We start from the raw sequence: 13,850 nt of genomic DNA on the forward strand, positions 1-13,850 counted from the left end.
ATGCGGAATCTGCATTATTGTAATTGTTCATAGTGGGAGCTCACGCAATCAGATGTTCATGATGGCGTTTATATATATTAGACTGGCAAAGAAAGTGTGGTGTCGGCTGCAAAGAGCTCTCTCCAGCCAGCTGGGCTTCAAATACTTTTAAATACCATCATTCTCTTAAACGTGGATTTCAGCATCTCACTTTTCAGTAGCAAAAGGCTGTAACTTCTGCTGTCCTGTCCTAATTTCACATCTGTTTGTGTTGATTCAAATGTGAGTGTACAAATAGGACATGCAAATTACAGCCCCAGAATATAAAGAGAGGAAAGTAAGAGAAGGCATGATTGAAGTTTGAGAAGGGGAGAGATATTTAATCCTGGCATTTATATCCCAGCAATTTTTAACTTTAATACCACAAAATCCTGCAAATAAGGTCTTCACACTTATTCTAGAGGGTCTCAGTTACAGTATTTTTCTTTCTTCTCTTAATGTAATTATACAGAATATCCCAGTAAAATTTCTTTTCAGCCAGCTATCTTTCTAACCAGATGTGGATGTTTAGTTGCTCAAAATTAAAAATGGCAATAGCATGAAATTTAACACTTGGTATACTGTACCACTGATATAAGGCAGCGCTACCAAAGAGTTGCAGTTCTAACAGCCAGCATTGTTATGGAATGCCTAATAATGTACACTTTCCCAATGATACAACATGCTGCTTATAAATTTAAAAGATTAAAAGCAACTGTTACATAATCAAGCAGCTAAGCTTTTTGTTTTAGTTTTTTGAGATGTCATTGTTTTCAGTTTCATTTGACTCATCTATATTTAATAGTAATTTCCCCCTATCTAATGCATGACCACCTTAATCATCCATATAGTAAACTGAGAGAGTGCTTATGAATGGGGGAGGATGGTGGTTGTAAACTTACTATACACACCAGTTTTGTGAGATAAGTCCTGCTCCATGCTCTGCACAAGGGTTCTCCAGACAGCACTCAAATGCTAGTGCAGTTTCTTAGGCCCACCAGTTTTCCTTACTTTTCACTATAATTCCTTGTGTCTCATCCAATGCAGTAATGGTTGTGTACTCTGCTTGTTTAATGGTCTTCCACTTGGGTGTTGCCATTTCTGGTTTAGCCATATACACCCTGGTGTCTTCAGTTCTTTGGGACAGCTAAAGCTCCGTTGTAATAACTACCGTCGTGCTTCCTGCGAAGCAGTGAGGAAATTTGCACACACAATTCATGTGACTAAATTGGAAATAGCAATACAAGTTTTCATAGTATAGTATCAGGATGGGGGCACTATTTGTGGGGGGGGGCAAGACAAAATAGGGATAACTGGGGGAAAAAATAGGCTGGTTACATTTCGGAATGGGCCTAGTGGTAAGCTCACAGAATGGGGACTTGCCTACAAAATTGGAAAAAAATGGTTTCTTTGAAGTTTTTCCAGTTCTTAGTTCACAGGTTACATATAATGGTCGACATAGGGACTTACAGTTAGCTATATAACTGGGACTCTGCACAATATACATTATAAGGCAGGGGTTCTCAAACTGAGGGTCGAGACCCATCATGGGGTCGTAAGGTTATTACCGGGGGGGTCGCGAGCTGTTAGCCTCCACCCCCAAATCCTGCTTTTCCTCCAGCATTTTTAATAGTGTTAAAAATGTTCGGGGGGTCGCACTCAAAGGTTTGCTTGTGATAGGGGTCACCAGTACAAAAGTTGGAGAACCACTGTTATAAGGTACAGCCAGTAGTCTTCATTGCATGAATATACGTTGTACAGAAGGTGGTAAAGAATATCATCATAAAGTACCTGTTTCCTTTTTATACTTCCCGAGTGTTGGTAAAACAAAGTGACTGGGGAGGTGACTGATCCTTATCCACCCAAAAGCAAGCAATGAATGGCACCTTCCAACCAATAATTATTTTTATGAATCCGGTCTTCAAACTGTAGCTGGAAACAACATACAGTATTTACTAACAGTCCAGCCTTAGCTTAATTCTTTATGCATTCTTCGTTTTGATTTTTCCACCTATATTTTCACATTTGACTTTAATATTAATCTATTCATGAAATTTTTGCTTTTCCTAATACATTGGGGGGGGGTAGTATGGTTTTGTCTATGCATATTGATCAACTAAATGTTTAATGTATTTATAATAGCAGACAAACAGGGACTGAGTGATGCACCTGAAATAGAAGAGATGGGAAGAACTTCTCATGATTCATGGCAAAGTGATCTGTGGGTAATGGTGAAAGACAACTTAATAGATCACTTGCATTACTGCACTGTTTTCCCAGAAAGCATCCCACGTAAATTTGATTATATGCTCAAAGAATTCCTTATACAGCAATACAATCTACATCCAGCTGTGCACAATCCAAAAGAATACATAACAAATAAAGAAATTCATGAATTTAAAAGTGCCAGTGGCCCTGGGCACTATGAAGTGACTATACTGGGTAAGTGACAATTAGTACTTTAATTTTTTTTAGGAAGAAATCATAGCAATGTAAGGTTTGTTAGCATTCTCAATGTTTAACAAAGAACTGTTTAACTTTCTATGAAGTTGAATGGATACTTTAGTATAATTTGGGCATTATGCTAAATTGCTAAGTTAAGAAATGAATGAGGTTCTTTTTATATACAATCTTGTTAAATGTACAGACTGATTTTTTTTTAAAGGATAATATTAAGGAGGCACCACTCCAAACTCCATAGTTAAGTCTGAGTTGCGTTTTACACTAAAAGCAGGTAGTCTCCAGACTTACAGCACATTTTGAGTACAGCATTAATTTTCTGATGATTTTCAAATTTCCATGTAATTTGAGTTAAGACCTATTTTAAAATTAATTTTAAAGAAAGTTAAAATTTGACTTTTGGATGTTTCCTTACTTTTTTTTTTAAATAGAACAAAAACAAACTGTTCAAAATATCAGTTTGAAAAACAGCATTAAATTTTTGTGGAAAATATCCTGCCCGCCCCCACTCCCACCTCCCCTTTTTTTAGCTTAAATTGTGAATTTGAAAGTTGCTTTCTAGCTGTACTTTCTGTGCAGTTAAAATTCACTTAAATCTGGTTTCTCAGCTACATTTGAAGAGACTGGGTTGTAATTAAGCTATTAAAATTTTGTTTTTATGTAACTGTTACGATTACGGACAAGCATTGTTCGGTAGGTCAGATCATTCTTAAGTGGAGCTATTTTGAAAACAGCAATAACCAATCTCCACCCTTTTTCTCCAGCTATTTTACATGCTGGAGATGTGTGTGTTTGAAATGAGTCAGTGGTGTAAAGGGAACTGTACGTATGTTTCAAGAGTACTACTTCAGCCTCATCTATAACTGGACTGGTTCCAACTGTAGAGTGGATTTGATTTAAATCATGATTTAAATCACTAGTCAGGAAGACTCAATTTAATCATGGATTTCTACATAAAAGTGCATTTTTTGTTGGTTGTTATAACTTTAATACACATTCTTCACAACGCAGAGATAGATGTAGGTTTCATTTTTAGAAGGTACACACTATACCTTTTTAAGTGATTTGTTTTGAAAACTTTTCAGATTAGTTTTACAGCTATATCAGAAAATAAATAATTGGTTATTTCATTTACCAAAGGTAATTGAAGCAGATATTTATGAAGTCACTAGGAGGTGAACTATCTCCAATTCAGCAGGTTAATATTTGGAGGATTTTCTTGCTGTATTAGGAGGAGAACATCACCACACAGACATTTAAATTGTTTTATTTAACTAAAACAACAACGTTATGTATTCTGGATTTTTTTTCTTCAACAGCAAACATATAATATTGTAACAAAACAAGCATATGAACTTTTGAATCAGGTTTGTTTTTGTTAAAATTGTTTTTAACTAAAATAGTTAAGTGAAATATTTTAAAAAAAATGAAATAGACTATGTCAGCCAGGTCAACATGAGAAACTTTAAAATATTGGCTTCTGCAGCTAACTCAGTCATCTTCACCTTCATTTTCCTGTTCATTCATAATCTGGAAAAGAAAAACAAGCTTTCCTGCTTTTTCAGGTCCCAAACTATTTCTCAATTTGGAATGAATTAGTCCAAAGGAAGAAAATATTCTTACTACACCAGCAAAAGAAGCTACTGCTGTTAAAAGTGAGATTATCACTTCAACAGTCTCTGAATTCAAGTGCTTAAGTGACTTATACCAGTTCACTGGTATACCTTTCTTTAAAACATCATCAGCAAACATATATTTCTTGAATGATTCACCCTTAGCTCTGAAGTTTATTATGGTTGGTATTATGGAGGGATGATTGCTGGATGTCCATGTCATAGCCAGCTCCTCTTCTTCAGCAGTTAAGGTTTGACCCTGGTACCGAGTATTGAGAATATTTGCAAGAAAATGAGCTAGAGATAGTGCTTGTCCCATTCATTTTTTTAATGCTTGCAATTTAACTCTGTCATTGTATATTTCTCTCTTTAAGATCTCACTCCGTTCCTTCCAAATTTCAACAGCATCAGCAATAAAACAGCTATTTCCCTGCATTTTGTTCAAGGCTACAGAAATAGGCTTCAGAGTACTCAGCATGTGTTCAACATTTCTCTTAAGCCCAGTGTTGAGAACTTTGCCATCTATTTTTTCACGATTTTGTTCACAAACTGTCATCAGATTAGGCCAGGTCTTGATACAGGGCTCAAAACAGTCCACTACTGAGTTGCATCGTACATCTTGTAGGAAAGTTAACTTGGTTCCTCCCACTTTTTTCAGAGCAGCTGCTGCAAAGTGGTTGTTATGGAAGTATTTTGCAATTTCAACATTAGCCTTTATTTCTGGAACACTGACGTCTTTTGCTAGGAGGTGCATCAAATGAGCACTGCAACTGTATATTATTAGCTTGGGACTCTCTTCTAAATAATTGCTTCTCATCTTGGATACATTTGCAGCATTGTCTGTTTGAATTTTTTTCAGTTTGTTATAGCTTTTTGTAAGTATTCTGTTGTGTGCGCATTTCCTGATGTATCAATTGTTTCTGTAAAGAAGACCTTCCCTTCTTCTGTTGTCACACAAGCACATACAACAGGATCATTGTGGACATTGCTCCACCCATCAAGACTCAGGTTAACAATTTTACGCTCTAGACCTTTTGCACACTGCTCAATTTCTCTTTCATATGCTTTATCCAGCAATTTGCCTGCAACATCTGCTCTGTTGGATGGACTGTATTCTGGTCTTAATGACTGAACCATGTTAATGAAGTGGGGGTTCTCAATCATACAGAAAGGAGAGTTTGTTACATAAACAAACTGGGTAATTTTTTCATCAATGACCTCTTTTTGTAATCTGCTAGTTCTTACCACAAACTTTTCTACAGTTGTTTCTGGATGATGGAGATTTTTTTTTTCTTTTTGCTTCGGGTGATATACTGTGGCTGTGTGACATACATGATGTGACTGAAACAGTATCATTGGCAGATAACTCTGAAAATATAGAAAATGATGGTGGTCTTGAAGGTGGATAGTCTTCAGAATCCTGTATGTTGAGGATGGATTCTCCTAAACAAAATAAGTCAAGGCAGTTATTTAATTATTATTATTACCATACTGCTCATTTGGTATTACTCATTGCATTCACTGACAGTACTACTTTAAAGGTGAAATTTTAAAAGGAAGATCTGCCAATTTCAGCTGTTTATTTTTGATCACAACTGCATCTAAAATGATAGTACCATAGAGTAACAACTATATTTTTTGCTCAAACATGAGAATTCAAGAACAGTCCAGAAGGAAGACAGGCAGTCCTTAAGAAAGAAGTATGAAATAAAAGTTTACCAACCTGAAGATCCTGCATGTTCAGACATGTTCCTTTCATCATCTTCAATGCACCTTCCTCCTGAGAAGGAACACTTCTCATGATGTTGTTTCATTTGGGCAACCAGGCCTTGCATTTCTTCGTTGTACTGTTTGCATTTTGCACGCATGCCTGTCTTACTTAAGGTAGAGGAACTTCATTAAAATATTCGCAAACTGGGTCTCTCTTATGGCCTGCTGCCATTATAGGTTTTCGTTTCTAGTGAGAGAATGGTATGGTAGATCTCAAACTAATGAAGGCTGCACTCAGAAAGACCTCAAGACTTCTGGAATATGCTGCTCAAACAGTTTCACTTTTGTTTCTACTGCCTGTCCCTCCCTTCTCACATTTATCTCCAGACTTCTTCTCCTTGTCCAAAACTATTCCACCCCCAACAGTTTTCTATTCACTGAACTTTCTGAAACTTTGCACTTTTAGAGAGAGGTCAGGGATTGACTTTGTGTACACAAATTTGCAGAGGGACAATAGAGTTGAGGTCTGTTATTTCTCACCTCTGTATATTTATTTATTTTATTTATTTAAGACATTTTCGCTGTTAACAAGCATGTTATCTCTGGAGACACAAACCCTCAGTTTGAGAACTGCAGAACTAAGCATCTCTAATGGTATCTTCTAGACTGAGCACTGAGTCCCATTGTGTAGATAGGAAGATTAACCTAAATCTATACAGACCCCATAAGATTGGGTCCCCCCTAATCCATGAACTATTGGAACTCATTTACAAAACTTTTTCTTAAATATTATGTGAATATATTGTCTCATACTCTAGAATTAGAATTTATAATTCCTTTTCCATGATGAGCTATCTATGAGCGATAATGTATCTTTAGATAGGTTTTTTCTTGAAAAAGCATTTTATCAAAAAAAATCCAACTTTTGTGATTTTTTTAAAATCATTGATTTTTATCCACCCTGTCCAACTGTCATTGCTCTGAATCATGGCTGCATGCTAGTAAATTAAGCTACTTTGTGCTGCTTCAGAGTAGCACAAAGTAGCCAAAGTATACTAGTGAATTGGTCTTGAATCATTTAAAATTAAATATTTAAATGTTATCCATATCTTCAGTTCATTAATAGTATTGTGATATTACTGTTTTTGCATTTATTCCATGTTCATGTATTACATTTATGATAACTGAACAAGGAAATTTCCAGGTGAAAACTGTTAAGATGGATTTCAGGCTGAGTATGTATCAGTAACTTGAGTGCAAAACATAATAGCTTTTGGGGTTACTACAAGCATTACAAACCTAGGAAATTCAGATAAGGTTACATTTAAAAGAAATCCAAACACGTTATGGGCAAGATATGTACAGTTAAGGCACCTAAGCAACTTAACTCTCTCTCCTGTAGTGACACCATGGGGACAGAGAGGAAAACCTCTTTAAAAATTGGTTTCATATACTGAAACTACAAATACTATAAAATCCCTTTATCATAAAAATATGGTTATTGCATGATGTCAGTTTAAATATATGTAATATTAGTATGCATGTGTAAGTGTACATATTTTCTGTTGAAACTTAGTTTATCTGAGATTGTTTAGTACGTAATGGGAACAGAGGGGTATGGGTGAATATCTTATGACAACTTGCATATGTTCAGATTGGAATAGCTGGGTTTAAATGTGGTAATTGGTAAAAGAATTACTGAAGAGAAATAAACACTGTGCATTAAACTATTACAAACTGAAGGTGAAATATTTTGCTGAAATAATTCTCTCTCTTAATAGGGATAAACCATGATGTGGCTATAGATGTTGCATTCCCACCTATGTTTTGTCCTGAAGATCCTCATTTATTTCGAATAGAGGATATTCAGAATGATATGTTGTTATCCTGTATGAGCTGCATCTCTGTGTGTCAGCAGGACACCATGAGCAATCAAAAGCTTTATGACACGTTTCCACTTTCAAGTAAGAATTGCTATTATTGGTATTACTCATGTATCGATTTCTTCTTTTATCTCTGAATGTAAGCATTAATATTGTATACAGGTCCCTATTTGTAAGTCAGGCATTCGGCACCCCGTCTCATAGGATACATGTATGCTTTCACTTAACACCTTTACTAGATACTGTAGACATGAGGTCTGTCTTTCAGGCCAGTCTTCACTAGGCCTACCTTTCTGCAGCCATAAGTTAGCAGGTGTAAATAAGAATGCTACGAAGTTGGATATGTAAGTACCTGCTACACACACATTGAGTCACTTCTGGATTACCTGTATTGTGCCTGCAGTTATTTGTTTGCACAAAGTTATACTAGCAGAGAGACCAGGTTTTTTTAATATTTGGCCCAGAATCTGGTCCATAAATGAAACACTGCAGCTTTCAATCATTCATTCCTATTTCACTGATGGCATTTCAAGGAGCCAGCACTCAGCTAGTGCAACTTGCAACAAGTAAAAGCTGAAGTTTTTGTGTACTGTTAATTGTCTTTTAAATTATAGTTCCATGTAATGGCTGCCCACAAAAAATGTTAGAGGGAGCTAATGTTTGTAGCACACTTCAGATGTGTAAAGTGCTATGTAAATGCTGGAAATTATCCATCAGAAATAGAAATACTTGATTTTAATTAAGTCCATTTTTTTGCTTGCCCCATATCAAACTGCTTGAAGAATAGTAAATTTTTCTTTACGTGGACTAGCATGTAAATTGTCCTCGTTCTTCGAGTACTTGCTCATGTCCGTTCCACATTAGGTGTGTGTGCTCGCCACATGCACCGGCGCCGGAAGCTTTTCCCTCAGCAGTATCCGTAGGGGACCGGCTCTGGCATCCTCTGGAGTGACGCCAGCATGGTGTGGTATAAGGGGCGCCGCCGGCTCCTCCCACCCTCAGTTCCTTCTTGCCACCAGTGATGGTGCTGAAACCTCTGCTGCTTCGGCTTGAGAAACACCTCTCGAAGTACACCAGTTACGTTCTCGGTTCTTGAGAACTAGCGTTCTCTAGAGGTGTTGCGTTCTCAGTTCTAGCGAACTTTGAAAACCTGTAATATAGTTGTACATAGTTAGTAACTCTTAGTTACCCTTAGTAGTAGTTCTCAACTCTTCGTTAGTCCCAAACGGGACTCCGCTGGGGGACGGGGCATGCCCCAGGTTTTAAGCCCTGCAATCGCTGCAAATGGCCTATGCCAGTCAGTAATCCGCATACCAGCTGCCAAAGGCGTGGTCTACGCTGTGGGGGGGGGATCGATCTATGTTAAGCAACTTCAGCTACATGAATAACATAGCTGAAGTCGACGTACTTAGATCGACTTACCGTGGTGTCTTCACAGTGGTGAGTCGACTGCTGCCGCTCCATGCGCAGTGCTCCACGGGCCGGCACTGGTCCCCCTCCACGGCTCCGGTGAAGAAGCCGAAAAAGACTGAGGGTAAGATCTCCTACCTCCCGAAAGCGAAAGAAGAGGGCTGGGGGCAAGCCACAACGTGTGCCGGGCAGCTCCATGCCCCCATTGGGAACTTGAGCCCCAGCTCAGGTCAAGCTGTGCAGCCCATTCCATGCTTCACCTGTAACCCCGGTTAGTGGTGCAGGCCCAGGCCAACTTCAGGTGCTGTCGATGCCTACAGCCCTTCAAGCGGCTTAGGAGATCCTGACCCTCTGTTACGAATTACACCTGGTAGGACACGCACACAAGTGCTACGAATTACACCTGGTAGGACACGCACACAAGTGCTACGAATTACACCTGGTAGGACACGCACACAAGTGCTACGAATTACACCTGGTAGGACACGCACACAAGTGCTACGAATCTAGGCTGAGGCACAGAAACAAAGTCCACAACTGCAGAGTTCCCAAAAGACACTAAGTTTATTACGCTCGAGCGTGGTGCCCCCTGCTAGTCAGGAGGGGACCCTGAATGCAGATTATACAAAGGTTATATACTTTTTAGCAAAGCATGTTGCCCTCGTGCATCAGAAACCTTAGCCAATAAACAAACCCTTGTCTTACCTACCACCTATCCCTGCTTGGTGCATTCCTCGTGCTATACCAGTATGTTAATTACACAGCATGGTCCTAAAGCTATGCATCAGTAACTTTTATTATCAGGATGGGAGGCCTCACATCAAGGCCAAGAGACAGGGAGTTAGAGACTGACAAAAACCAGATACTGGGAGTCAAGGCAGGCTGGAGACAAGGAGGAGGATTTTCACAGGGATTCAATATCTAAGGATTACTCCTCCTGGTGTATGATGTGCTGGCATTTAAACAATGGTGGGCCCCAAACCAAAATGGAGTCACATGTGCTAACTTTTCCTTAACACCTCCAATGGTACCCCAGTCTCAGGGAAAATCCGCGTTGGGACCTATACGTGTGTCTCCACCTCAGCAGCACCATTCCCCATTGAGAAGGACGTCCTGCCATCGCTCACCTGCCTGAAGCCATCACACCTCAGGACTAGAGAGGCGGGCTCAGCTGAGCCCTCTTCAATCCCAGCACTGGGGACACCAATCAAGGGATGTCTTTGGCAGCCTTCCTGGCACACATCCCTATCCAGAACATCTGTAGAGCCGCAAAGTGGTCCTCTGTCCACACGTTTACTGCTCATTATGCCATCACTCAGCAGGCCAGAGACGACGCTGGGTTCGGCAGAGCTGTGTTGCAATCTACACGTCCATGAACTCCAGCCCACCTCCAGGGGTACGGCTTTGGAGTCACACATAATGTGGAATGGGCGTGAGCAAGCACTCGAAGAAGAAAAGACAGTTACCTTTTCCGTAACTGGTGTTCTCCAAGAGGTGTTGCTCATGTCCATTCCACAGCCCGCCCTCCTTCCCCACTGTCGGCGTTTCCGGAAAGGAGGAACTGAGGGTGTGGGGAGCTGGCAGCGCGCCTTATACCACTCCAGAGGGCACCAGAGCCAGTCCCCTACGGATACTGTAGAGGGAAAAACTTGCGGCACCAGTGTATGTGGCGAGCACACACACCTACATGGAATGGGCATGAGCAACTCCTCTCGAAGAACGCCAGTTACAGAAAAGAGAACTCTCTTTTATCCTAGGTGAACATGTACAGCATACTGCATGTAAAACAAAATGCTAGTTAAATATTTGTTTTGCTACACACACACACACACACATGAACTATCTGTGTTTGGCTTCTAGATGAAACTGTAAAAGCAGCAGTTGACCTAGACAGACAACATGTCATCTGTATCCTGGACATCTGTCGTTTAGGTGAAGATAAAGTGGAAGTTTTTCTGAACAAAATTTATAAGATAATGGAGACTGATGTGGTGAACCTTGTGTAATTTAATAGCTTGTTTGATTGACGTTATCCATATATTGTTGGAAGGGAGGGGAAAAAAACCTTTCGTAACTTACAGTACACCCTCTGCATATTGCCACTTTCTAGAGCGTATAGAGCCAGCATATCCAGTGTTATGAAGTGCTCTGATAGAGCAATTGTAATGGTAGTCCTTACAATTGACAAGGAAGGTTCATTACCTTTATATCTGAAGGCTTTGGAGCAGAGTATTATAAATATGGCTGAGTGCTAATTATTTTTATACCTCTATTGCTTTAGTGTAATGCATTGAGTGCTGCAGGCAGCTCCCAAGTGTCAGGTGTTTTGTACATGTTCCATCATTAAGCAAAGAGACTGGATGGGGAATGGAATGTACAGCCAGATTCTGTCCTCTGTCAGTGAGAGTTGCCTGCATATATGCATGGGAAGAATTTGGCTGTAAGTCACTCGTGTGACTGTCTCTCTAGCTGGTAGTAACCTAAAATCATTGCCATCTGACAGCTCGTCAGGAAGGTCATGTGAAATAAAATGGTGGTCTCAGACCAGTTTCTAGAGAAAACATGGCTGCATCACAGAAACTTGCCACCTCACTTGTTCCCTTGTTTGTAGTTTCAGTAGAGCCAAAAGACTTAATTTCAATAGATTGAGAACTATCCTCTGCTTTATAGAAGAGTCCCTCTGAGCAGTTTGAGAGACGCATTGGCTGTTGGTGGGGAAAAGTTTGCCCAGCCAGTGGCATACTGTGAATGGAAGCCACAGAAGGTTCTGTGAACGGAAGCCTTCAGTTTTAAGTGCTTTCAGTTCTGCTCCATAATATTAAATTAGTTAAAAAACAAGGCACTTCTCTGCATTATTTGTGTTAGATTTTCTAGAAGCATTATTGGATACAGGGCCAAAGTTTGAGTGTTGTCTGGTCACTTAGAATGTCATTCTATGCTTCTGCATAGATATCCAGTAAAGTTTTGGTGTGTCTCACAATTTTTAACAGTTTACTAATAGAAGAATATTAATGTAAATGTCCTGATAAGTGAAAGTTAATACCGTAAAACATTTGTCCTTTATATCTTTCTGTACTGTATTTTGTATTTAAATGTATGATATGGTATAGGCTCCAGGGTCTAATAAGAGAGTCTGGCACTCGTACTTGCTATTCCAAATTGAGCCATGCTGACTATGCCAGCAGATATTTTAAAGTAGATATACCTCAGGTAGAAGCTTAATTTTAAGGAAACCAGCATTTCAAGATTAAATGTGTAAGGTAATTATGTTTTTGTAATAGAAATGACAGACACTTGTACAGAGTTACCGTATTTTATTATTTGTTCTAGTCACTCAGCCCTCTTCCTTTTGTTTTGTTTCTCAGTGCTCCCATTACATGTAGTAAAACCCAACAATGGCTCTGCCTGCTTTGTCTCACTGCATAGCAGTGTATACTTAACATTGTTGTTATCCCTTAATGCTTGCTGTCTTAAATCTTAACAGCAAATTCAGAATTATGTAGACTCTGGTCTTTATATCCCATTTTATTTTATATCTGTGCTATTTGAAATGTATCAAAAGACAACTTAAAAAAAATATAATATATATACTGGCAAAAATGAGTAAATTCCATTCTTTGCAAAGAATCCATTCATTCTTTTGTTTCATGAAGCATAGCTAACTGTAAGATTAAAAATGCTAAGAAACTAAGGTCCTGTTGATAAACATAACATTTTGTTATGCCTCTCATTCTCAAGAACAGGGCTTTGTAAAATCTTTTCATTCTATAGGGATCACTCATCCACCACTGGAATACAGCCATTGCAGAGGTGGATTGTTACCAGAGCCTTGTGTATTCCCTAATCCTGGAATTCACACCCTGTCAAAGTATTGTACTCCAGAATCTTAGCTCTTATTTTCTTTTATAAATGTTTCTACCCATCGTAGTTTCAAAGAAAACCATAGAAAGGACAGTTGAGTGTAAACCAGCGCAGTGATGAATATACAGAGAGACTGAAACAATAACTCTACCAGGTGTAAACTGCTCAGATTTATCTGTGTGTGGTTAACTCTGAAACTTAGACTACAGTCTGTGGGATATTGAAAATGAGGACAGCTTAAATAAAAGAAATAACAAATAATACAAAGGCTTCTGTTTTTATTTCATTTTTATGTATAATTGAATAAAACAGTCTGTTTTTTAAATGTATCTAAAGCTGTTGCAGAACTTCAAGAATTTCCACCAGAGTGCGGCATAACCCAATGATCTTGCAGCAGAATTTTAAGTCTCGCTTGCCTCAGAATATGCAAGGCATCCTGTATTGCAGCCATTCTGGGCCTGCAACCCTAAACTTTTTTTTTTTTGGCAATGAGTTCCAGTGGCTTCATCTGTTTTCCTCCGGTTTCATTGCCTTCATTTTCCAATAGACCACCCTTCGAAGAAAGCGCTTTTAAAATTGTTTATACATGCATTTTCCCATGATGGAGGCAATCCCCATTGGAGAGCAGAGCCTGGGATATATACATAACTGCTTGTTGTAATTCATATGACTTGGGTGGGTGGGTGGCATTGATTCTGCCCCCCCCCCCATTATACATGCAGTACTTCTCCATCCCCTATTGGCTTCAAAGGGAGTTACGTAGATTTATCTGAGGTCAGAATTGGCAGGTGAATACTCCCTGAGATTGGAACTGGAAAATGGGAACTTTGACTAGCCATAGTACTTAGGGACAAACCCTGGAGCACACCACATAGGAAAGTGGCGTCTGATATGA

General features: G+C 39.1%; 1 protein-coding gene across 3 annotated transcripts in view; it reads left to right on the forward strand.

The window, feature by feature from the left end:
- Window positions 1-13,210, forward strand: part of RADX (RPA1 related single stranded DNA binding protein, X-linked) — a 35,127-nt gene extending 21,917 nt beyond the window's left edge. The window contains exons 12-15 of one of the 3 annotated variants that reach the window (XM_084639982.1): window positions 2,161-2,460; window positions 7,583-7,765; window positions 9,123-9,218; window positions 10,955-13,210. In XM_084639982.1, coding sequence (XP_084496108.1) covers window positions 2,161-2,460; window positions 7,583-7,765; window positions 9,123-9,218; window positions 10,955-11,100 — 725 coding nt within the window. In that variant the 3' untranslated portion in view covers window positions 11,101-13,210. The remainder of the gene's footprint in view (window positions 1-2,160; window positions 2,461-7,582; window positions 7,766-9,122; window positions 9,219-10,954) is intronic. The other 2 variants (XM_084639984.1, XM_084639983.1) reach the window with 2 other exon arrangements.
- Window positions 13,211-13,850: the final 640 nt, after the last annotated feature.

The sequence above is a fragment of the Lepidochelys olivacea genome (assembly GCF_965140295.1).
Source record: "Lepidochelys olivacea isolate rLepOli2 genome assembly, chromosome: 9".
Lineage (NCBI taxonomy): Eukaryota > Metazoa > Chordata > Testudines > Cheloniidae > Lepidochelys > Lepidochelys olivacea.